Raw genomic sequence first — 25,455 nt, 5'->3', positions numbered from 1 at the left:
ATGGCCATGGACTAGGGGAATATAATGGGAGGGAGATGTTGGTTTGGATAATGAGAAAGGGGCCAGGAAACTTGGAAGCATGAAACTCTGCCAAGAGAAGTGGGTCTGGTGGAGCCTCCACAGAGGGTGCCAGGGCAGCTAGGACATGGGGGACAGGCAGATCGGAGCCTGTCGTTGGGAGGGAGGGCTGGGAGAGCAGAGGCACGGGTGCCCAGGGGGAGAGCGGTGCTGTCTGGGACCGTGAGAGCAGGCGTGTGCTTGGTAATGACTTTGGTGACCCGCTGAGCTAGGCATTCTCTGTGCCTCATCTCCATGAATCCTCACAGTATCCCTGTGAGTTAGGTACTGTTCTCCCCACTTGGCTGATGAGCAAACTAGGGCTCAGAGAGATCAAGTGGTCTGGCCATAGGGTTAATAGTGGTGCAATGGGAATTTAAGCCTGGGTAGCCTGATTCTACAGTGTTTCATGAGAAAAAAAGCATGGTGCCTGGCTCGTTGGAGGTATTCAGTCCCTGGAAGCAAGTGTCGTCATGGTCATCCCCATCACCACCACCAGCGTGGCCACGAATGACTCCTGACAGCATCTCACTCAGCACACAGCCGGGAAAGTGGTTTGGCTCTAAGCCCCACAGGCTTCTGGGAAGTGGCACTTGGTTCAAGTGGTGAGCTTAGGGGGTTCTCTTCTCTGAGGGTGGCAGCCAAAGCAGTCTAATTAGACCACAATTATTTTGGGATTTGGTAAATTGCATTACTCGGTAATTCATAAAGGTTTGTGAATCTACCGTCCATAGTGGTGGTAGGATGAGCGCTTGGTTACCATGTAAGTAATGAAATTTATTAAGCGAAAGGGCTAGGGCGTTAACCTCTGCTCTGCTGAATAAGAAATTACATTCAGGAAACTTCTAATTATAAGTGGTTTTCTTTCCTGTTTTTTTCCCCTTTATTTGATCCCCGTCTCAGATTTTCACTAAAGAAAATGAAGAAAGGGGCAAAGGAGGAGGGGGAGGGAACAGGGGAAGAGGAAAAGAGGGGAAAAGAATAGAAAGAACCCACATCACAGTCTGGCGAATGTTCCAGGGGGAGATGCTGCTGATAACAGTGAATTATATGGACTCAGGCAGAAGCGGGACGTACATTAATATCAGTTACCCAGGTTCCAAGTCTAACTCTACCAACAACTGGCTGTGTGACGCAGGCAGAATAATTAACCACTCCGTGCTCTTAAGTAGAAATAACTGCCACGATCACCCCCACCCCCCCCACCCCCAAACCTATCACAACTAGAAGATGAGAATTAACATGTGGCGGTAACTGTGAGAAAAGCTTTATGGCTACTGGTCTCCTTGACTTCTTGAAATAATCCTCCAAGGCAGAGATCAGTAGTGTTGTTAGTCCCGTCTCACAGTGAGGGAACTGAAGTTCAGAGAGGTTCAGTGACTTATGCAAGGTCGCTCAGTTGAGGTGGAGCCTCGACCGGTACCCAGGCCTGTTTTCCTCATTGGTTCTTTGAGATAATGTTGCCTTATCTGACTTGCTGTGAAAGGTGAAAAATGAGGAAGTAGACATGAATGCATTTAAAAAAATGTCATGCTGGCACAAAGCACCTTTCTAAACCAGATATTCAAAACTGCTTCATAAAGAGGAAGGATTATCGGTCCTTACTTCCTGATCAATTACTGCTCGTTGCCAGGGTCACGGTTGGGAAAGGAAGCCCTCCCCGCCAGGGGCACGCACAGATGAGTAGGTCACAAGGGAACCAAACATGCAAAGGAAAACAAACCTGTCTCTCTCTGTAAAGTGGCTTTAGAGTTTCGGCTGGGCAAACCTCTAGAAATTAAACTCCTTGAAGGCAGAAACTGTATTATATTCATTGCTTCTGTCCCCTCCCTGTTTGGGGGCATATAGTGGGGAACCTAACATTATTTTCGATCATCAGTTTAAGAAAATGGAGAGTTGATTGACTGATGGGGGTGAGGGGGAAACCAAGAAGAAGGATTATGCCAATTATTTGGTTTCCCGTGGAAGGTCAAGTCTATGCTTGTCTATCTGTAGAGTGAGAGACCACAACTTCAGGCAACATTCCTCACGATTCACAAATGTACGGTCAGGAAGTGCTTGGTGTAAACCTCCTCACTGCTCACCAGTTCGCTTCTCAAGCATCCTGCCCGACTTTGAATGCACCTCATTTAGTTCCTTCTTTACTGACATCCCTATTGGGTATTGACTATGTACACATCCTGTGTGAGGCTGAGAAAAGATGCAAACATTTAAAGGATTGGGCTTCGGCCCTCAGAGAATTCGCATTATGGTTGGTGCCTGAAGGCCAGAGCCCTCCACTCCACAGCCGGGCGTTGGGGCCCATTGCTCAGACCTGAGACTGAGCATTTTGGAGGTAAGAAGATCCGTGGGGAGTGCCCCGAGTCCCCGTTTTGCAAATGAGGAAACTGAGGCCCAGAGAGGAGAGGTGTCACATGGCAAGTCAGAGGCAGACCCAAGACAATAGTGGGGTCTCCGGACTCCCAGTCCAAGGCTTTCTCTTCTAAACCCTCTGCCACCTGAGGACTCAAGATGGTTTGGAGTTCAAAAATGTCGACAGTGGAATGACCCAAAGGCTTTTGCGTCTTAGCTCGTTCCCCTGACTTTTTGCCCCCACCCCGTGGTGCACCAGAGTCGTCTTCCCACGTGTGAAGATGCACAGCATCTGAAACTCGCCCCACTGGCTCACAGGAGACCTCCACGGTCTCCCCTCCATCCACGTTGGCTCCACCCGGCCTCGTCTTGGCGCTCTACCCCTCTGTGGGGTGGGTATCAAAGTTTTCCATCCGGCTGCTGTGCTATGAAATCAGGCTGCGGTGGTCTCTCCCCTCCGGAAACTGCGCACTCCCTCTTCGCTGGCCTCCCTGCCTCCGCCCTCTTTCTCCCCTTTGCCCGTCCTTTCCCAACGTTGCACTCAGCGCGTCCAGCCTCCCAGTACAGCCTGCAGGGTTCGTGTGAGCTGGACTCGGCCCACCTCCTTAGCCTTTTCCTTACCACGTGATGCCCTGGCAAAGCCAAAGATTCCGCGGCCTCACTGTGCTCTTCCTCATCTCAGTGCCTTTGCTTGTAATGCACCTGCCTGGAAAGTTCTCTTCTTCACCGGGCTAACATCTATTCATCCTTTAGAACTTGCTTGGGCCCGAACCCCACTCCGAACTGGAAGCCACCCCTGCTTTTCCCAGGCTAGATTTGGCACTCCTGGTCGGTGCTGCCCTGAACTACTGGCCGACTTGTCTGCCCACGAACTCCGTCCTCCAGCCTTCATCCCCGGACTGAGCTCCTTGAGGGCAGGAACAATTTCTAAGTCTTTTCTGTATCCCCAGAACTGGCACGTGGGGAGTCCTCAGAAGACATTTATTACAGGAATAACTAAACCATTAGCAATTCTTGCATCTTAAGCCCTAATTAAATGCGTGCTACTTTGGGGCATGAAACCATGACGCTGCCACCCCCTTTGATGCAGCACCTTCGGTTCTCTCTGGATGGAGTGGGTGTATAGTGCTGTCTACACAGAAGCTGAATCATCGAAACAGCATGGAGATAAATGGATGCCTTTGAAACGGATGTTTTTTTCAGCCGGGACCTAGAATATAGCTGTGTTCTGGAAGTGACCAGATAAAACAGGGTCCTTGTGCGCCTCTCAGGAAAATGATTTCTTTAGTTTGCAACTTGGTCTCTGACCTCCAGAGTTCCAAATGACTGCGAGTGGTGCTCACACCCCGGAAGGGAGCGCAGACTCTGCATTCGACATCAGATTGCCCAGGAGGTGTGTGTGGGGCTCCTATGGATGGTACGATGTGCGGACTTGGCCAGCTTTCTGTGACCTCACTGTTTGCACACATACCCCCGCATTCACACCCCATCCTGCCCCTGAAAGTCCCCTCAGACCTCGTCAACATCCTGAAATGCAAACATAGCAACTGAAGGGGCCACTCTGTCAGAGGATGCTGACCCAGGCCGCCACCCTCACTGGCTTCTAGGTGGTTACGAGGTGCCTTAGCCCAGGGCTGCTCTTTAATTAATGTGAGTCGGCAGCGTTCTGAGAGAGGACTACACCTCTTCTGGAAGAAGAAGAAGAAAAACCTGCCAAGTGTCAACAAACAGTTCTACATGCATCCCAATTAGGCTGGTTTCTGGAAGGCAGCAGAAGCCCACCACGGCTCCGGTTTCTAGGCAACTGCTATCAGGGGCTCTGAACCGCACTGGAAAGGGAATATTGGGGAGTCTGCCTTGGGAAGGAGCCTGATGTGCCGCTTTCTGCTCCCCTCACTGCCCCACCCCTCGTCTGGTCTATTTACCTCATCTAACTTAGCAGCAGCTAATGATGGCTTGGAGCGGGTGCACAAGAAGCTAGCCTTCCTTGAGGGTGGAGTTCTGGGGAGAACTCAGGCTTGTGAAATCATCCCGATGGAAGCCACCAATTACCGAGCACTTCTTCTGTGTTATCAGGCCCTCAGGCCCCACGAGCGTTACTTCACTGAAACCCTACGACAGACCTACAAGGAGGGCACGGCCATGTCAAAGATGAGGAGACTGAGGCTCACGCAATTGCAGTCACTTGCCCAAAGTCACCAGATAAGACCGTGAAAAGGCAAGCCTCTGTGCTCTGGTTTGTCTGAATGTAGGGGCCATCGTCTTAACCATGCCCCCTCCTGCCACCCGTCAGCATGCAGACAGTCACGCCACCTGAGAAGACAGGCACAGCTTAGCATTGGGAGGCAGTTCAGCAGTCAGTTTTTAGTTCTGAGATAAACTGATTGTTTTGTTTTGTATTTTTAAAGAATGCAAACCCCACCACCCTGCAATACTCATCATTACCTATTGTGCTTAATGACTAAATGGAATGAATGGGAGGACTATTCTTCATGGACCTGCCAGGGTGGACATAAAAAATGCATTAGCAGAAAGAGAGGCTTTTGCTAGAGTGCACTGGCAATTTGCAGAGCGCTCCTGGCTTGTGATTTTGAGACACGCAACAGACAGTGGAATAAGGTGGAAGACGACCAGCCCGTGATCTTTTCACACATGTTCTCCTGCTTGACTGATGGGGGAGACAGAATCCTCAGGGGTTTGCACTGGCGTTTTCACTAAGTGTCAGCCCAGGGGAGATCAGAGGGCCTGAGATGGCAGGGGGTGTGGTCAGAGGCTTCCTTTCTGAACTCACCACTTGGGTCTTGCCCGTCACCTTGAGAAGAAGCTTCTGATGGCCCCCTGAACATGGGGTGGTCATCTGCTACTGTTTGTCCTTGTCATTCTCTGAATGACATTCCGAGAATCCTAGAAGACACATAACCTCTGCCCGGGACTGCAGGCCAGCTCCCTCCCATTCCCCCAGGGTCTGCCCAACTGTATCAGCATGAAACCAGTCTCTTAACTCTCTGGTCCCCCAGGCTGGGCAGTCATCTCTCATCTTCCTCTCCTGTTTGAGACACCCTTACATCAGTTCCTAGCCCAGGGCCTGCCACAGAGCAGGAACTTAGTAGTAAGTGTCTATCATCACCCAGCCTCCCAGGTCCTGTCCCGGCTGTGATCATGGGCAGATTGTTTTCTCTGTGTGGGCTACCTCCCCTGAATCCACCTATGCCTTTACCTGGTCATTTCCTATTCACTTTTCTAGACCAAACAGGTGCAGACTCAAAGAACTAGAGGGGTGTCGCTAATAAGAGGTAAAGGAGCCTGAGAACATGACTTTTGAGGCTGTATCTACTTTGCAAACACCAAAGATACTCTAACCAATAATTTGGCCTGCGATTTTCTCTCTCCTTTCCCCTCTCCCCAGAGCTCTTTACGCTCTCCTTTTTATTATGGAGTAACTACCCCCAAAGGGCCGTTCAACTGCAACTCCAGGGGCATTACTAACATTGCATTGTGCAATTGCATTTTGGGGCCACCATTCAGCCTGGAGCATGGGTTGTGAATGGTGGGCCCTGGCATTGTGCAGAGGGGCAGCCATGCTCTGAACAGATACTGGCCCCTGCCCCAGGCCTGTGCAGGGGTAACAGGAGGCCTTCGGGGACAGGTCACGGGGTCTCAGAGGCGCTTCACAGCCTGTGTGCACTTGGGGCCGACTCAGAGCAGAGATGGAGATTCAGAGTCCACTTTAACTGGCTGTTTCTCGAATGGATTCTTGCCTAAGCTCTTCTGATTTTAAAAATATCTTGCAAAAACGATGTTCTAATTGGTTTCTTTAACTTTGCGCCCACATTGTGCTAGGCAGCTCTGCTTTGGAGCACATCCACCTCAGGAAGGTTCCTGAAGCTAAACCCACAGTCAGATGTGCTGAAGGGCCAGACCGTGCATTTTCTCTAAATGGGTCTCTTGGGCCAGACACAGCAGCACCAAGGCACCCAGCATTTCCTGACCCCCGAGCTCTGCCTCAGGCACCACGTAAGGGAACTTGCTGAAGCATCATTTACAATACTTCTCGGGCTGTTTGCTTTGACTGTCCTGCATTTTTTTTTTTTAAGCTCAAGGCAGAAAAGTAGTTTTGTGAGCATTCTTGCTGACTTTGTTCTTGTTGTCATGGGGGATTCTGGGACAATAAAACCTTAGCAGGTTTGTAATGTTCGTAGAGGGTCCCTGTTGTCCAGTGGGGCATGACAAGGTGAGACCGTGGTGAGGTTTGACTTTGGAGAAGCGTGTCACTTCACATCATTGTCAAGCTATTTAAATGATTTATATGATATATCTGAGTGTCCCCCCCCCCAAAAAAAAACAACCCTTCTCCCTACAAGTTTCTCAGTAAGAAAAGAACCCGGAAAACCACTTTGGTTAGACACCAGGGCAGCTTCCCTCAAACTGGGCATGAATGGGGTGTTCTGGAGCCCCTGGTGGTAACTGCCCACGTGCAGGTACCTGATGGTCTAGGGGCAGTCATTTAATCAAACCCTATGGGTTTTGAGAGCTATAGTGATGAGGGTCAGTGAGAAGTCAGGGAAGAATGGCCACTTTGGTTTTGGAGGACCTGTTCTCTACAGTGACACCTGGTGGCAGGAAGAAGCAGTGGCAGTGGAAGAAAGAGCTCCAACTTTCTCCTCTGGGTATGGAAGGTGAGCCATGAATCTTCTCTTTATTAGGCAGTTAAAGGGGAAGTGAAGCTCCTAGAAGGAGATACTCGTTTCCCTCTGAGTAATTCATGGGGCGGCTCATGCAGGTAACTGGTTTTCTTAGGTGTGACTTGAATTTATAGCCTCGTTCACGTTACAAAAGAAATGGTCTGCATGCCGTAGCTGCTCAGTGGTGAGACTGTGGGTATGCAGGAAGGATGTAGGTTGGTTCAACATCTATCCAGCCTTTTTGCTTCCCATCGAGTCAAGGTGCTGACTCTACCTTCAGCAAAGCGATAGTAGTAAGAAAAACACTAATGCCAAGAGCCAACTGTTACTGCGGCAACTCCATTTCAGGTACTGACTAATGTTACCTTAAAAGCAACATGGGAAAGTATCTCATTCTTTGTCTTTCAAGGCCAAGTACAGACTGTAGTGCCCTAGGCTTCTTAGCTGTAGACTAAAGCATCTGATTTTCCGATTGCATATGGATAACACAACTCAGATGATTAGAAAATCTCACCTGAAGGGTAACATGGTCCAGCAGCTGGGGTGAGGTATAAACACCAGCCATCAGGACCCACTGTTCTGGCCGTAGTCGTGTGTTTAACACTTCTGTCGTCCAAGTGCCCGACATACGCACCTTAACTCACTCAGTTCCCACAGCCACCCAGGGAGGTGCATTTTATCATTACCCTCACTTCACAGAGCAGGGCAGTGAGACTCAGAGAGATGAGGCGACTTGCCCATGTTGGCACAGCTTGCTCCTGGCGGAGCCACGGTTAAGGCTGGTTCTCATGGCTGTGATCTAGCTCACTCCCTATCGGTACAGTGGAGCCGGCGAGCGGCGGGGGGCTGGGGGGTTGGGGAGCTGGGGGCGGCTGGGAGACTGGTTTTCAAGATGATGCTTGTTCTTAGGTACTTTTGGAATGGAAGCCTGAGGAAGCGAACACCTGTTGAGGTACAGTTACAAGCGCTGATGTTGGGGTAACAGCATTTAAACTGTCTGCCATTTGATTGCTGTTATTGCCCTGCCATTATGGCCTGGTATCGGATTACCAGATGGTATGTGCAGAATGGGTTTTGGTAAAAGAAAGAAAGAAAAGAAAAGAAAGTAAAAGAAAAGAAAAGCAAAAAAATAATAATAAAGGAAAGAAAGAAAGAAAAAGAAAGAAATGACATGGGTATATAAAAAAATACTGAAAGTTGATATGCCAAAATATGAATAAGGATTATTCCTGGGTGGTGTAATTGTGTGTGGTTCTCTATTACTTATTTTTAATCTACTTCTCTGTGTTTTCTGGTTTTTCAAGATTGTTTTATTTGTGTATTTTTTTAGAAGTTCTTTAAAAGATAGGGCCTTTTTTGTAGTTTGGAAATGGAACATATGCAAACTCTGTGAGCCAACAATTCCACTTTCAGGTATATTTGCATGAGAAATGCATACATATGTTCATAAAAAAAAACACCCAACAAACAAACAAACAAGATATGTGTAAGAATGTCCATAGCAGCTCCATCCGTAACAGCCCCAAAGTGGAATTAGCCCGAGTGCCATCAGCACTAGGATGGATATGCTGTAAGCACACAGTGGAAATGATACAGCAACTGAGAGAGAACAATCCTGCCCCGTATGGAGCAGTGTGGGTAACTCTCAGAAACACAGCGGGAGTGTAGCTAACTGCACGGTCTCGTGTATGTCGAGTTCAGAACAGGACAAACTAACCTGAGTCCCAGAGATCAGGGCAGCGACCTTCTTTGGGGCGGGGTAGGGACCAGAAAGGGACTGGAGGGGGGTTTTCTGAGGGTCTTGGTCATGTTCCCTTTCTGACGTGTGTGTGGGTTGTCACATGGATGTGTTCATTTTGTGAAAGTCCGTTGAGCACTGTGCTTAAAGATTTCTGTGCTTTCCTGTGTTATATTATATTTCAATAAAAAGTTAAAAAAATTACAGGGCTTAATGCATGCAGCATCTACGCTAAGTGGTAGATTTGTGCTTTATCGTCCAGTCTGTGGTCACATCCATTAGAGTAATGGCTTGTTGAACAATCCTAATAGGAAGAGATTTAAAATTAACATGGAAATCCAGCACTCACAGCTGCATGTGCACAGCCTCCACTTTTGAACTTGACCCCCAGCCCCCAACCCTGTTTGCTCCAGCTGTGCCTAAGACATAACCTTCCAAGTTGCAGAATCTGGGATTGGGTGTGACATGCTGGCTATATAGTGCCATGGTTGGGGACAAGGAGAAATCCACGAAATCATCGTCATATTAGTAAAGTGGTTACAGTCCCTTGGGGCACATGAATGATGTAATGCACACAGCTACCATTGGCTGAGCACGCACCACGAGTCTGAGTGCTTTATGGGTATTGACTCATTTAATCCCCACAACAGCCCTGTGAGAGGGAGAAAGTGTTTTTGTAATCTCCACGTTGGGGATCAGAGACATTAGGTAGGTCATTCATCACTCTGTGGCTTGTAAGTGGCGGAGCTGGCATTTGAACCCAAGCAGCCTGGTCCAAGGCCTGTGTGGGCTCATGGGACAGAAGCCAGGCCTGTGCTTGCTGCTCTGAGCTAGGTTCCTTCCTAACCCAGCCTGCCGATCTTTTCAAGGGCGCATCTAGTCATCTTCCCTCTCCTTCCCTCAGCCTGGGGCCTAGAAGATGCCGGAGAGATTTTGAAACGAGCATGTATTCATTCATTCAACGAATATTTATTGATCACCCAGTATGTTATATCTCATACCATAGATGAAGAAATGGAGGTCTACAGAAGTAAATGGATTTGTTCCATGGCTACCCAGCTAATAACTGGTAGAGTTAGGACTTGAATCCACAGCTGACTCCAAAGCCAGTGAGTTTTCCACTGTGCTACATGAATCCTCCAAGACTGACTGTAAGACTGAGCATGCTACCTGTCACCTGGGAAAGAATTTCAGAAAGCGAAGTTTTGTGTAAACCCTCATGTGACAGAAGGTTCAGGGATTCAAGATAGTTTGATGCTTAAATTCGAGTACACGACCTTCTGTCAGTTAAATTCTTTATTTATGTGCGGTCCTCTGAGGCAGCCCCAGCCACCAGGAAAGGAATTAAAATGGTATTTGCCTGCAGTGGAGAGTGATGTAAGAAAAGCAGAGAAGAGAAGAGAACTTGCCCTAGAACTATGGTTAACTAGAGGTGTCAATGACATGGGAAGTCACCAGAAACAGAGAAAAAAAATAAATAAGCAGGGCACCCAGGTTACATTCAAGATGATAAAAATGCAATTAACTTGAGCCAAGTTCCTCCAGCCCTCACTGGCGACCTGCCCTTTGGGTGTGTGGCTGTGTTTATCAGCTCCGGGCTAAGGACACACAGCCAAGCATTTGCCTTTATTATTGTTGGCCTGCTGGCTACGGGCACGGGGGTGATGTGATGTGGGCCTGACCTTCGTCTTCTTTGAATGATTTATAAAGTGCAATTCAGAAGCCTTCCCTTTGCCTGCATCCAAGGCATTGACTGGTATATAAATCTGCGATCTTAAACCATTCTGGGGCTTTGAGGCAAGTCTTACGTCTAGGGGAGGGGCCGTGGGGAGAACCAGGCTTCTCCTAAATGAGGAAGTTCTGGGTTATAGGCTACGGTCGCAGAGGTGCTGGGTGTTGAATGATGAAATGTAGAAGCTACTGAGAACAGTCCATAAATGTCTGAGGCCAAGAACCATTTTTTTTCCAGCTATTTAAATTCACTAATTAAAAATCGGCCTCATCTATAAGGGGATTTGGGTTAGGTCTTTTTCTCTTGCTGGTCTCTTATGCTTCAATCTTCAGTTTGAATGACCATATTTTATGGTGTATAATGTGCATGATTTTGCCAAAATTTTTGAGGGAAAAATAAAGACGCATGTTATACATGGGTATAGTGATTGCACACCATGGGTATAATTGTCCTGTGTAAAATGCACACAAAAACGTGAGCGCACATTATACACAGCGAAATATGGTAATGCGTTATTGTAGATACCAAAGTCTTCTTTTGAGTGTTCTAATTTAGGGATGACCAATAAATTACACCCCACGTAACAATTCTAATGAGTAGTGGCTGCCCAGAGTGCTATGGTTAGAGAAATGTAGAGACCAAGTCTGGGTTCATATGGAAGGAGTGCTGTGATCCATTAGTGATGTCTGTTTTGGGCACAGGATAGAGGAGCGTGGGTACGTGTCCATCTATCCTTCTGGACCTGACTTTTAACAAATCACTAAGTTTCATCGCTGCTTGTTTCAAAAAAGCTGGGAGAATCTCAGTCTACCTACAAGCTCAGACACAAACCATATCTCACAGTGAATGTCCCCTAGAAAACCCCATTAACTCACGCAGCACCCCAAGAAATAGGGTGAGAGGATGAAAGTGCCGTGTTTCCTCTTGATTTCTGTATCTTTGTGGGCTCAGAAATCATTTTAGTCGGGCTCCTCTGCTGGCAAACCAGTTCCCTGGAGAGGGGTTTGTTGTAAGAGGACATGTGAGGTGACAGAGGCTATGAAAAGTCTCACCAGAGTCCAAGGTCAAGAACCTCAGAAAGAGGAACTGGAGATCTTCTGTGGAAGACAGCTGCAGGAACCCTCAGTGGCAGGAGTTGCAAAGTCTTTAAGTTGGGTATTACTCAAGGACTTTCTTCTCTTGTGCTTGCTCTGTTCTCCCCTGACTCTCCATTGGGCTTCTTCCCTGTATTTTCCTCTGTTTATAGTTTCTGATCGATCATCCATAGTCATTTTCCCCTGACACCTTCGGCTCCCACACAGCCCTCCCTTCTTCAGAGCCTTGCAGCTTCTACTCTCACTGCTACCTGTCTGATTCTCAACATCGTTCCTACTTTACATTCCCGAGGGCGACTTCTGCAGGTTGTCTTTGTGATACTAGCTCATGTCTCAAAGGCCTGCTCAGATTGGCTCTCTGACTGTGGTAGAGGGAAAAATGACCCCAAATCTCTATGTGTGGCTGGATCCATGACTCACTTTGACCACAAGGCTATTGTGGAAGTGAGGTTTTGTCAGCTCCTAGACTAGCCTTCAAGGGATCTCACACACTTCCACTGTCAGAATCCTGCCACCCCGAGAACAAGCCCTAGCCAAACTGCTTGAATGAGAGACCATGGTGTTTTGGCGAAGGCTGCCCTAGACTTTGCCTGCCTGTCCTCCAGACATATGAGGGAGCCTGACCAAGATCAACAAAGTCACTACCCAGCCCTCAGCTGATGACAAATGCTCAAGGGAGCCCACCAGAGAACCCCCCAACTGAACTGTAGACTCATAATCAGTAAGTAATACAGGCTTATTTTGAGTCACTGAGTTTTTGAGTTGATTTGTTATGAGGCAATAGCTAACCGATACAATGACTTCAAATCTCCGAATGTCTCTGGGCCTCAGTTTTCTCTTCTGTGAAATGGGTCAATAGGATTTTTTTTTCCTGCCTCCCTCAGGGAAGATTTTAAAAAGTGTTATGCAAATATAAGCATCAGCAAGTATTTACTGAGCGCCTACTTTATGACTCTCAGGCTTCACAGGACAGACTGACTCTGTTGTAGGGCAACCTTCTCCTCCCAGCCACTGGCCATTCACCAACAAACCAGAGTGGACAGTCCTGCTTGACTTGCAGTGTAGAAGGGAGAGATCAGGAGGCTCAGCTCAGAGGCCTGATGGAGAGAGCAATGGACCCACCACCTCCTCAGCTGATTTGTCCCTCGGGTTTATATATACGCCATCTCCCTTACTCGCTTCCCCTGCACATTAACACACAGGCTCTCCCCCTTATTGTTAACTGCTACATTCTTGGGATGGACAAACGAATGAATTCATCTCAAGGCACGGCAGTAGACACGGTCTAATCTAGGCTGTGACAGATTTTACATCCTAGGGAGGAGGCAGAGATGAAAACATGTCATTGCAGCGTGCTGATCCCGCCTCTTCCCTCATCTCCCACATCCGACCCATTAGCTAGGCTTGCAGCTCCAAGTAAATTCTGAATCTCTTTACTTCTGCTCAATTCACTGCTGTTTGCCTGATCCAAGCCACTGTCAGCTTCTTCCATATCCTTCCAGCTGGTTTCCATGCAGGTCCTTTAAAAAAAACCACATTCTATCCTTGCCTTGTTCAGACCCCTCCAATGGGCTCTCACTGCACTGACACTGAACCCGGAACTTTTCACCACACCCAGATGGCCCAAGGCTTTGTGGGATCTGGCCCTTGTCCATCTCCTTTATTTCATACACCAGTTCTCTCTCTCTGCTCCAGCCACACCGGCCTTCTCTCTGTGTCCCCATGTCCATCTTCTTTCATCTTTGGCACCTGTCCACCGACGGTCCTCCGAACTATTCTCTGCACCCATACCACCCCTGCCGGTTCCTTTGGTTCTTTCTTACCATTGGGTACCGGGTCCCAGGGACCCTTTACAGAATGGCCTTCTCCATCCACTCTAAAGTAGCAGAGATCTCCCCATCACCTGCTATCACATCACCTTGTGTTATATTCTTCATAGTCTATAGCCAGCATCCCCCCCAAATCCTGTTTCCTGCTAGTGTGTTTGTTGTCTTTGCCCGATTTTAACACATTATTGCCTCTCATTTGCAGGAATCTTGTCTATTTTGTTCACTGCTGAGTTTTCAGTATATACAGAGATAACTTGGTGTACCCTGGCGAGACCCGAGACTCAATAACTATTTGTTGAGGAAAATGAATGAGCACAGAAAGCCAAGGAGGAACCGAAAACTTCACACAAAGGAAATAACTTCTTCCTTTGCCAAAATCCACCTTTGTTATTTCTAATCGCCTTGCTTCAAAGTGTCTATCAAATGTAGCCAGAAAGCAAAGTCTCAGACCTCGCAATCACTTCCATCATCTGTACCCTGCCGGGGTCCGCTGGGGGAGGGGGCATCATTCCTCGCTGTTTATTTGCAATGGCCCGTACCTAACTGAACATTATTGTGGGTAAATTATGGCTTCAAGTTCAACTTTTCAGTTGTTTTAGCTGCAGAGGTGTTTATTTGCCTTAAAACACTCCCAATAAAAAAAACACCAGCAGTTACGGAGGAAGGTGGAGTGTTGGCTTCTGACAGCCACCGAGGTCAAAGAACTGGGCATGCGTAGATGCGCCTTTGTAGTTCCGGCGAGGAGGAGGAGTAAGGTAGTGGCGTGCTGCTTAGCGCTGCTGAACCTCTCTGGTGGGACAGGCGAAGGGGAAAGCAGTTAGAATTCCATTCTTTTTAGCATCGTGTTAAATTGGCCATGAAACCGGGGATGGTGCAATTGAATTATAAGAGGGCTGAAATATTAAATAAAAGTCTTGTAGGTAGTCAAGGTGTTTGGCCAAGTTCTAGTAGAAGGCGAGGCAGATTTGAAAAATGTAAAGTGGAAAAGACATCTTCTTTGCCAAGAATGTGGCTCATTTAAAACGGGGAGACGGGGCCGTGGTGTTTGCGTCTCACTTGAGAGGTGATTCCCACCCGCACCCCACCCCAGGGGGGGAAAACCGTGTTTCTTTCTGAAGGGAAATTGAGGGGTCCTATGTCGGTGGGATCCAGCAGAGGGGCCAGGTGGGACGTGTTATTGTCGTTTCTCATTTTCTTGCTTGTGGCTTTTGGGTCTGGCCTTTTCCACATTCTCCGTCATGTCCAGGCCTTGGACAGACTAACCTGCCCGAGGAGGGTGTTCACTGTGAGGTAGTTTCCGAGCCAGGGTCAATGTCTCTGTGCAAAGAGACGGACTCAGCTCCTCAACTCAAGAATGGCAGAAAAACCACTGCCTTTATCATCATTTAAACAAAACCCTCTCTCACACTGGGTTAGTGGGAAGTTCAGTGTTGGTTATTTGGGGGGGGCATGTCCCCCTGGATGTTCAACAGCCACGTCTGGGATGGGGAGAGAGACAGGTGAGCCTTGCTTTGTAGCATTTGCTGATTTCCGTGACATAAATATTCCCTCCATGGCTGGTTTTGAGCTACCCACACGATGCCAGTGAATGCGGAGCAGGGAAGGGGTCCATGGTGACCCCGCTGATACTGTTCCCACCAGGCAGATCCTTTGACCAGCAATAACCTCAAGGACGAAGGTCACAGCAGTAAAGTGTATAAAATCATCAGGAGGCAATGCGTTTTGAGTTTTTATTACCTTTGTTCTAATAGCATCACATATTTCATTGTAAGTTTATGTAAGTTGCTTTTTAACAATAGCTTTGTTTCATAATTGGCTTGCAAATTTCCCAAAAATTTAGCACTAGGTTCTTGTTACAAGCTGGCTTGCCTTGGGCAGGGTTGAGTGAGACTTGGTATCTGAGACTTAACACAGATGAAAGCATCTATTGGTACCTCTCCTTATCAGCTCTCGTCTATCTATAGAGAGATGTGGACACTCAGTTCCCAGGCTTTGGAGAGTCTGGGATGTATCTGTAACTAGGAATCTGGGTTAGAACCACCTCCCTCCAGGGTGATGATATCCAGCTATTTAGAACCAGCCTGGTCGTCATGGCTGTGCACGGTTAGTATCTGTTCCGACTGATCGATGCCCAGGACATGCAGATGGTCCTGTATTCCGCCCCTCACTCTGATCCAGTTTCCTGCTACATCATGCTTTCTGAAGCCTGGACCGTGCTCCTGTAGGCACAGCGGCAGAGCCAAGTGCAAATCCTGTTGGGAGGCTGGTCTTCGGCCACGCGCTCCTCTGTGTCTGCTGCCTGGCACAGATGCGGCCCCCACTCACATACCTCCGGGCTTCCTGACCCTGCTTCTGCCCGCTCTGGGGATGTTCCCAAGGTGTCAGCCTCCAAAGCCCTCCAGCCTGCTTTCAAACCCTGAAGGGACAGTACGTCCACAATGAACAGATGAGTCTGTGTTGGGTCCCGGCTCTCAGTTCTGACAGCCCAGTAGTTAACGTGTCACCCCTGAGCTTGCCTTTGTGTGAGACTCTGAGACCGAGGCCCAGCCGCCCCTCTCGAGCTGGAAGTGTTCTCTGCAGTCTCACTTCGTCCTTGAGTATAATGCGTTCAGGCCGTCACAGAACGCCGCGGGCCGAGTGGCCTCCGCAACGAGCATTTTTCGTGCAGCTCTGCAGGCTGGAAGCCCAAGGTCAAGGTGTTAGGAGGGTTGATTTCTCCTGAGGCTTCTCACTTTGACTTGCAAAGGGCACCTTCTCACTGTGTCCTTTTCACAGTGTAGTTATATTCCTGGTGTCTCTTCTACGTATAAGGACACCAGTCCTATCGGATTAGGGGCCTGATGTTATGACCTCATTTTAACTTTAATCACCACTTTAATGGTCCTGCCTTCACTCACAGTCACACTGGGGGGTTCAGTCTTCAATAAACGAATTTTAAAAGGGACACGATCCAATTCATAATGACTACTGAGCACTTGAAATGTGTTCGGCCCAAATGGATATGTGCTCTCAGGGTAAAATATACATACTCTGGGTTTTTCACCATCGTTTTTGAATACCTTTCATCGTGTATTCAAAAGTCCCTCACTATTGCTTTTTAAATGTTGATTACACGTCCAGTGGTAATGCCTTGGGTATATTGGGTTGAGTAAAACACATTGTTAGAATTACTTTCACCAGTGTCTCTTACTTTTTTTAGTGTGGCTACTCAAATATTTTAAATGCCATCATGGTTTGCATTAGGTTTCTGGTGGACCGTGGATGTCCAAACACCCACCAAGGGCTGACAGGGTCATTCCTCCTGTGGTCAGTGGGGAGATACCATTCCCTGGGGCCCTGTCTGGACCGCTCCCCTCGTCCCCTTCACCCCTTTCCTTTTCCCCACCTTCTTTGCCCACAGCTTCCTGCCTCCTCTCGGGCTTCTATTATGTTGTACTGCTGGACAGGTCACAGGTGGGGATGTGGCTGAAACATGTCACCGTGATCGTCACTGTGGTCTGGCTCCAACGGGGAGACGCCGAAGGTCAACAGACCCTCCGTCCTGCCTGTAACAGCCCCATGAACACGTCCTTGTGTGTTTTGTGCTACGAGAGTCTATATTCCTTTCTCTCCCTTCAGTTACTTTGCCCAAGGCATCATTCATAACCCCACTTTGGATCATCCCAGCTCCCAGGAAGGAGTCAGTGGGGGAGGAAAACTAATCCCATCTTATCCCCTAGGGGTGAATCAACCACGATCCTCAACCTGAATTTGCTCACCCTGTCATGGAGGGAGGAGTTGGTGGGCTGGGGAGGGCTAGGAATAGCTCCGTATTCAAGGCCACGCCAGGGGCATTTTATACACAGCATGTTACCGAGGATGTTAACAACCTTGTACCACATTCATTGTGCAGGTGAGGGAACAGGGACTCGAGGAGGTTCAGTGACTCCTCCAGGGGCAGCCACTGGCAGGTTGCAGGGCCAGCATTTGAGACCAAGCCTATCCGACTCTTGGCTGCCATGCTGTAGGCCTGGAGTAAAAAGGGGAGATGTTTCTGGAGCATATGGGAACTCTCCTGAGTTGGACTCATGACCAGAAAGGAGAGCAGAGGGAATTCTAGGAAGGGACCAGCATGGGCAGGAGAGGGGTTGTAAGTCCGATACAGGTAAAATGTATGAATCTTTGCTCTTAATAAGAGCAAAATTATTATTAAGTCTGGCACAGGTACAAGGTATGAATCATTGCAGGGTTACCCTCCTGTACGGCTTCTGGTTAATGTTCAGGGTTCGAGGGGGGCACTGGGACCCGGCGAGGACTTGCAGGCACCACCCCATAGCCTGACCGCCCCGTCTAGCTGTCTGTGGGTCATTCCGTGCTGGGCTTACCCACCGGCTTCGTCTGAGGTCCTTTTTGAGGTTTATTATTTCCTTCTCCATGTACTTGATGCTCCTCACTGGCTTCTCCAGGACCTGATGGGAAGCCAAGAAGTGAAAGAAAGAAGTGTCAGTACCGCGGCTACCAGTGCGTCCAATGCTGCAGGAGGCGCACCTGTTCCTCTGAGATGTCTGAGCAGGTTGGAGGGGTCGTGGGCAGCACAGCGTCCTGTTCTACATCAGTGAGGGGCCGTGTGAGAAATAGCAAGGGCTTCGGAGACGAGAGGACCTGAGGTATGATCCTGGTTCTGTCTGGTGACCAGCTGTGTGACTTTAGACAAATTACTCAATGTCTCTGGGCCTCTGTTTCAATCGGCAGAACTGGGGCCTAATTCTTCCCTTGTTGTGACAGTTAAATGAACTGTTGTCAGATTCCTGACTCATAGCGAGCACTTATAAAAGAGAGGCCTCTATTATTAGTATTATATTCAAAGTAAAGCAAAGCCTTCAGTGTTAATCAGCTGTGTTGGTGGCGCAGGCGGCTGACTTGGAGGCCCCGGGCTCCTCAGTGCAAAGATGCAAATGCACTTTCCTCCCCGCTCTCGTGCTGCCCCCGCCCCTCAGGCAGGATTTTATGAGTGAATTTTCCAGGTAATTGTTTATGGGTTTTTCCTTTCCCTTTTCCTCTACTCATTTGCCTTGACTGGCCATAGGGGAAACCTCCCAAAGACCTAAACTCATTACCCAGAAGTTGATAACAGGCCACCATGAAGAAGAGACTTAAATAAACTGTGTTTTAACATAAAAATCACTTTGGCAAAACAATAGCAAACCTATTATCTGAACGATCCTGTCCTGCAATTAATTTCTGCAACCCTAAGGTTTTAGAAAATAATAAATGAAAGGAAATGCCAAGACCGTATGGGAGAATGTGTGCTTTCGGGTGAAGCTGGTGGGAGAATGCCAAGTGACAACTTTCCTGAGGGGCAGTTCCCTCGGTGCCCTGCAGATGCCCTCACGGGGTGCCCGCCCTCGGGCCTGACTGTTCGGCTGTTGTCCTGCACCCTGTGGGAAGAGCCCTGTGTGGGCCCCAGGGTCCCCCCGCAGATTGTTCCCCGGATGCTGCTGCGCACAAGTGCAGACTCTTGGAAGCCGCCCAGGCGTCTGGAATAATCATGCTGCATCTAAGCAATAGAATGCTGTGTAGCAATGAAAGGCAGCGATGGGAGCCTGCTCACTGTCACACACGGAGACGTTTGCGTTTTCGGGTGGCAGGACCTGTCACGGGGAGGGCTAGGTCTCACGTGATTCCGTTTGTGTGTGTGTTTTTTTTTAATGATCAGTGTGGACGTACGCATATCCAAAGATACGGGAAGCCAAGCCCCTTCTCCCACTCCCCCGCCCGTGTTGTGATTCTCTCTGGGGCTGGGATTTGGGGCTGATTTTATTTTGTTCTTTTTGCTTATGTGCATTTCCTATTACTCGGCAATGAGTAGGAATCAACTAAATAATAGACATAGAGAAAAGATTTCTTAAAATAGGTGGCCGGGTGAAGGTCTACGCAGGCTGACTGGGAGTACGCTATGGCGGGCGTTGGTGTTTCGTTAACCCTAACGAGCAGGGGGTCTGGACAGGCCGGGCACTCACTGACAGAGGTCATAATGGGGCCTCGTGCGTGAGGTCGGGGAAGGTGTGGTATCTTCCTGAGGCAGCCTCACTTACTGCCTCTGACGACAAAAGTGGGCCGTGGTGCCTGCCTCTCGGGGCCTTTGAAGTGAGAGGGAAGGAGTGTGGCTGTATGAAAGCTGAAGGGCATTTGTGCCAGGGTTGGGGGGGTGGCTGGAGCTTGGAGTCTGCAGCGGAGGAGGGAACGGACTGTCTGTTCTCGCCCACTTCCCTCCTGGTCCACCCAGGGCTGGGCACGGCAGCTCGGATTAAGGGCCGAGAGTGCGTGGCCGTCTCCCCCAGAGTACTGGTAATTGCAGCCCCTTCCCCCCCCCCCCCCCCCCACTAAATGAAGTGTGTGAAGGTACAAGGAAAGTATCAGGGGTAGCCTTGAGTAAGCTCAACGAGATAGGAAACAGTGAAATCATTTGTAAACTTTATCTCTTTGGCTATTATGAGAAATGACATAGGTAATATAACTTGCTCACCTCAATACACTGAAGTGTTTCAACTTGGACCCTTGGCTGAAAACAGGTGGCAAACCTATCAGTTTTCATCCTGAGGGATGGATGAAATGGGTGGGGAGACAGACCTCCAAGGAGTCATGCAAGGATCTCCGGTAGTACTTTTAAAAAGTTCTGTGTAATAGACATTTGCTTTTCTCATTCCTGTTATCCCTTCAACCTCCCTTTTGATACTGGCACTAGGGGGTAACATGGGGCCTGCATGGCTGACAGCAAACAGCAGAGCCCATCCCTCATCTCAGTGATTGGTCTGGGGGTGGTCAGGTTTGAGCTAATGAGATGCAAGCAGGCATTTGCCAGGGGCTTCTAGGAAGCATGATCCCTAGATCTGTGCAGGAACCTCCTTGACTGTGATCAGGGGAGCAGACATCCATGGGAGCCCTGGCAGCCAGTTTGTGACCATGAGGGGAGCCATCCTGCAGCTGAAAAAGCTGTGACGAAACAGACAGGGGAAATGAAGGAAAAGCTGTCCCTGGAGCCTTGTCGAACTGGGCAATCATTTGGAAAAAGCAAGGTTACATCCTCAGTTATACCAGACTCAGAATTAATTCCAGATGGATTAAAGTTTTAGAAAAGTATGTGTAAATATTTATATTAATTTATGGTACAGAGGTATTTTATAAATACAACATCAAGAGCAGCAACCATAAAGGAAATAATCAATTACATCACATAAAAAAACCAAATTCCTATACAGAAAAAAAAAAAACCTAAAAGGCAAATGACAAATTGGGAAAATATTTCTAATATTTGTGACAAAATATTAATGACTCTAACATAAAACATATGAATATCACAATCAACAGAAACAAAGTTATGAAACAAAGTTTCATAAGATTTCCTTTATTATTTAAACCAGTTGGAATTGGTTTTGCCATTTCCTGCAACCACAAGGTCTGTCTTTGAGATATCTCCCCTGGTGTGCCAAGGCAGCCAACAGATCAAGAATTATATTAACCAGTCCTCGTTCCCTCTCTTGGGACATCACAATCAGATGACCTTCTTCCGGTGCATTTTGTAGTGAAAGCCATGGGATGGGCCATGTCGAGACCAGACATGTGAAGTCGGGTTGCCTCTCTTCCTCATCTGCTCTTTTTAAAAAGCACCCCATCAACTCTTTCCTTTAGGACCAAAGTGACTGACTTCCTTAAAAGATATTGTGAATGACACATACTTGTGAACAAAGGAAAAACAAAACGCACTCATATCTCCCCAGCAGGTGATTTGAAAACACGAGATCAGAACCCTGCTTGATGTTGTGTCCATCACTGTGAAATGTGTCTCAAGTTTTACCCTCTCCATGAAGAAACTGCAACGCTGTCCCAATTTCAAGCATTTCCCCCTCAAATCCCACCTTGTTTTAGTGGCCTGCGCACCAGGAATTCACACCATTGGAAGAGAGCGAATTGGCATCGATCGGAACGGGTGCTGAACAGTGTGTCACAGCAAAGCCCCATTGTCTCCTCGACTTGACACTGAACTTCAGCAGGACACGAGCCTCCCCTGCCAGCCCTGCAATTATGTCAGCATTTCGGTGGATTCTCAGGGAAACCATTTTCATCACAGCCATTGTTTAATTACAATCACGGTGAGCCAGCAGCAATCACTGGCTTTGAGAGAGGGAGTCTGCTGGTCAGGACATTGGGGAACAGCATTCGCTAGCAACACATTTAAAAGTTTACGGAGCGTCCAAGAAGCACGTTCTCTACAACCTCGCTGGATGGCAGTTTCACCGTGTGTATGACAGGCCTTAAAAATACATTTCCTTTTACCCCAGCAATTCCGCTTTTATCCAAGGAAATTATGCACAAGGCTGTCTACAACAGAAATGTGGGTAACAGTGAAAAATGTCTAAATGTTCGGCATTAGGCATTGGGGTGGGGTAGGGGGTGGTGAATCACGGTCTATCCAGACAAAGGTACGCGATGCATTTGAATTTGGTGCTACCATTTAATGTCACTACCGATCTATGCTTACGGATGTGGAAAACGAATATAACTCCAAGTGGAAAACGCATGTTACGAAGTATAAAGAACTTAGATCGTAGAGAATTTTAAGATTTATACTTCTGAAAATCTATGGAAATTTCTAAAACTTTAATGTAACCTGATACAAATTATCGATTTGTATTTTGGTTTTTTTTAAATTGATTTTACAAAGACAGGAAGGGAGAGAGAAAGAGAGGGATGGGGGGTGGGGGACATCGGTGTGTTGTTCTGTTTATGTATGTGTTTGCATTCACTGGTTAATTCTTGGGTGCGCCCTGTCTGGGCGTCAAACCCGCAACTTTGGCATATTGGGACAATGCGCTAACCAACTGAGTTATAGGCCAGGGCCAAATTATGCTTTAAAATATTGACATATGGCAAGGTATATGTATCATTATAAAACAAGTGAGAAGTAAAGAAAACAAACTGTCAATACTGATGTTATCTCAGGGTGTTTGAATTATACATAAATAATTTTTAATTTGGGTTATCTTTCTTCCTCATTTTAAAATAATTTGAGTGTATTACGCCTGTAATAAAGTAATGGTGTCTTTCATGTTTATAGAGCAGTTCTGACTAATTCTACGCATAGAAGCAACATGTAATTTTTCGGTGCCATTTAAAATTGAGTAGCATCAATGTCTGGAATGAAGTAAGTTATAGTTTATTTTAATGCACTGGCTCATGCAGGGTCTAGGCAGGAAACCAGAGCTCATATGGGTAGTTTGGTACAAGAATTTACTGTAGGGGCACAGTTCCAGAGGTGTTGGAAGAGCTGAAAAGCCCCGTAAGGGATGGCAAGACAAACCAGAAATGAGCAGGTTCTACCCTGTCCCTGGAAGCTAGCTGGCAAGGGCGCCTGGGAAATGCAGTTTACAAGGACCAGCCCCCGCTGTGGGGCGAAGGAAATGGAAATGAAGGTGGAGAACAAATGATCGTGGTTATGGCTTATGCAAACACCTTGGCTCCGGGTGCTGACCAGATACTTTTGGATTGTTGAGTTTTATAGATGGCAACTTTGTACGTTCCTTACCTTTTGATCCTAAGCCTGAGATTCCCCGAATTTTCCATGGCTTAGAGGCATATGCAGAATTCTTTCTCCCTCCTCCCCACTCCTGCCCCGCGTCAAATTCATCAGTGAAACCTGCGTGTCTAGGGAATCCAGAACCCTCCCACTTCCGCCAGTGTCTTTCCCCGGGAAGAGCTGCAGGTCTTTGCTGGCCACCGTCTCCTGGTCGGGACGTGCGTCCTGGGTCTCACGGCCTTTAGGTCCCTATTCCTGATAAATCAACCTGGTGCTAAACATTTCCTTCCTCCTGGCACTGATAAATGAGTCTCCCTACCCAGGTAACACATTTGCAGTTCAACCCTACATGTATGATGGTGTTCCGGTTATGAAATGAACTAACGAACATGGTAGAAAACGAGGAAAAGAGAAAAATTAGGAGAAAATAAAAGGCAAGGATGACCCCATCACCATCTCTTTGGATATGCTTTGTCTTGCTTCCTGTGATGACTCCCAGCTGGGTTCCATCAAAGCCACCCTAGTGCACTTGGTTTTAATTTTCTGTCCTTGCTTCCCTTGGGCAAGCCATTGGCCCTGAGGGCCTTGTTTTTCCAAGCGTTGGGGATGCTTCCGTATTTGTTAGTTTGTTTGTTTGTTTATCTCCTGGAAAACAAAGCCAAGTCTCTGCCCAGTCTACCCTTCTCCTACAGCCTGTGTTCTTTCTCCAGCTGATCTGTAAGTGGGTCTCTGAGAGCAGGGCTCTGAGAGGTGTCTTGTGATGTTCTGTGATGTGTCAGGGTAGAAGGTGGTGCTGTATGTGTGTGTGGGGGGGGAGCGCACAGACTCACAGTGAAGACTTGGGTGGGGATGTCGTTTGGGGGCAGGTATACTCACTTTTCATATTCATGTACTGGGACTGTTTGAATGGTAGTATCTGGAAGCGATTTGGTTTAAGGCAGCAGCTGAGAGGTGGGAGGTGTCAGGAGTAATGGAAAGAGCTGTGTTGTCTGAAAGACTCAGGTGGGAGTTCTGACTGTGTCACTTAGGTGTGGGGCCATCACGGGCAAGTTACCTGCCTCCCCCGAGTCTGGTTCCCCGTCTGTGCAATGGAGCTAAGGCTGTGAACCAACGACATTTATTTATTGTTCCTCTGTGGGCCACACACAGTCCTGAGTGTGTTCTCATTTGAAATGCACAATTCCATTTAGGCCTGGCTGTATTCTTCTTCCTGTTTCCACAGAGGAGCAGCCTGAAGCTTCAGAAGGTTAAAAGGACACGCAGTTAAGAGGTTTAGTCTGGATCTGAACTCGAGTTCAAGTGACATGAAAGCCTGTGTTTTTATTAATCTGCCTCGTTCTCCCCCCCCTTCTTGCAAATAAGGGATTGCAGTTGCGAGCTATCAATTCGAAGATATTACCTCCAAAGCTTGCCTGCTGAATTTTGTTAGGTTCTGTCATAAACATTTTTATACGACAGAAAATCAGAATGATTTGTCGAAGGTCGCGGCCGGAAAGCCGATCTTTTAAATATCTGTTGTTCTTGTGCCTTTTAAGAAAGAATGTTCCAAACCCATCTTCGCTCTTTCTTATATTATGATCTACTTCCATAGAATCAGATTAAGATGGAAATGAATTCCTGCTAAATGTACTTGGGGTGATACCGACATCGGGGGAACAGCTGGAAGGTTCTGTCAAGTGGTGACGGGGGAGGGAGAACATTGGGGAGAGAAACGGCGGAGCGAGCAGGAGGACTCACAAACCCAGGCTCATTCCGGCGAAGCCGTAAAGATGGAGGGAGAGAGTGTGGGTGGGATCCCTGGCAGGAATCTACACACGAGCCCGCAGATCTTGGCTTGCACACCGCTATGGAAGGTTTTGTTGGCTTTATGGTGTGATGGGTATTTTCCTTTGGGGACAGTGACTTTTTTTGTGTTTTTTTTTTTGTCATAAGGATATAAGGCAGGTCCCTGCCTATGGGTGGGTAACCTGGGACTGGGGGCCTCTTTCACGTGCAGACCCTTCAGGCTGAAATGTGATGACGTGTGCTGTTGAACTCTTTAAAGAATTTCTTCATTGAGGGCAGGTGCATATTCTAGAAAGTACTTTGATTCAACCCCTTTGCCCCTTTTGTTAACCATCTTCCTCCTTTGGACCCAGGAGAAAGGAGGTCGGGAATGGGTGGGGAGGGGTGGTGGAAAAGCGGACTCATCCTGAGGGTGTGGTGGTGAGTCCCCTGCTGAGAGCCTAAGGGCAGAATAAGTAGCAAACGTCCTCTGGGGGAGAGGAGGATGGCACCGTCCCAGGGAAGAAAGCCGCTTTTGTCTAGCTCCCAGCACAAGTGTCTGACCCGAGTTCAGTTGGTCACCGCGGAGTGAACGGAGAGGTGACGGCGTCACAGTCTGTAGGTTAATTATTAACTGCAAGTGGAATGAATTAT

General features: G+C 47.9%; 1 protein-coding gene across 1 annotated transcript in view; it reads right to left on the bottom strand.

Moving 5' to 3' along the window:
* The window catches only part of CCDC60 (coiled-coil domain containing 60), a 122,243-nt gene that overhangs the window by 47,843 nt on the left and 48,945 nt on the right, over positions 1-25,455 (bottom strand). Inside the window, exon 2 of the mRNA XM_053669617.1 lies at positions 17,853-17,932. Within this exon, the coding sequence (XP_053525592.1) occupies positions 17,853-17,932 (80 nt within the window). The remainder of the gene's footprint in view (positions 1-17,852; positions 17,933-25,455) is intronic.

The sequence above is a fragment of the Artibeus jamaicensis genome, unplaced genomic scaffold, assembly GCF_021234435.1.
Source record: "Artibeus jamaicensis isolate MK-2021 breed Jamaican fruit bat unplaced genomic scaffold, CSHL_Jam_final contig_525, whole genome shotgun sequence".
Lineage (NCBI taxonomy): Eukaryota > Metazoa > Chordata > Mammalia > Chiroptera > Phyllostomidae > Artibeus > Artibeus jamaicensis.
Note: the sequence above shows the minus strand (reverse complement) of the source record. Positions and strands in the feature narration are given on the sequence as shown.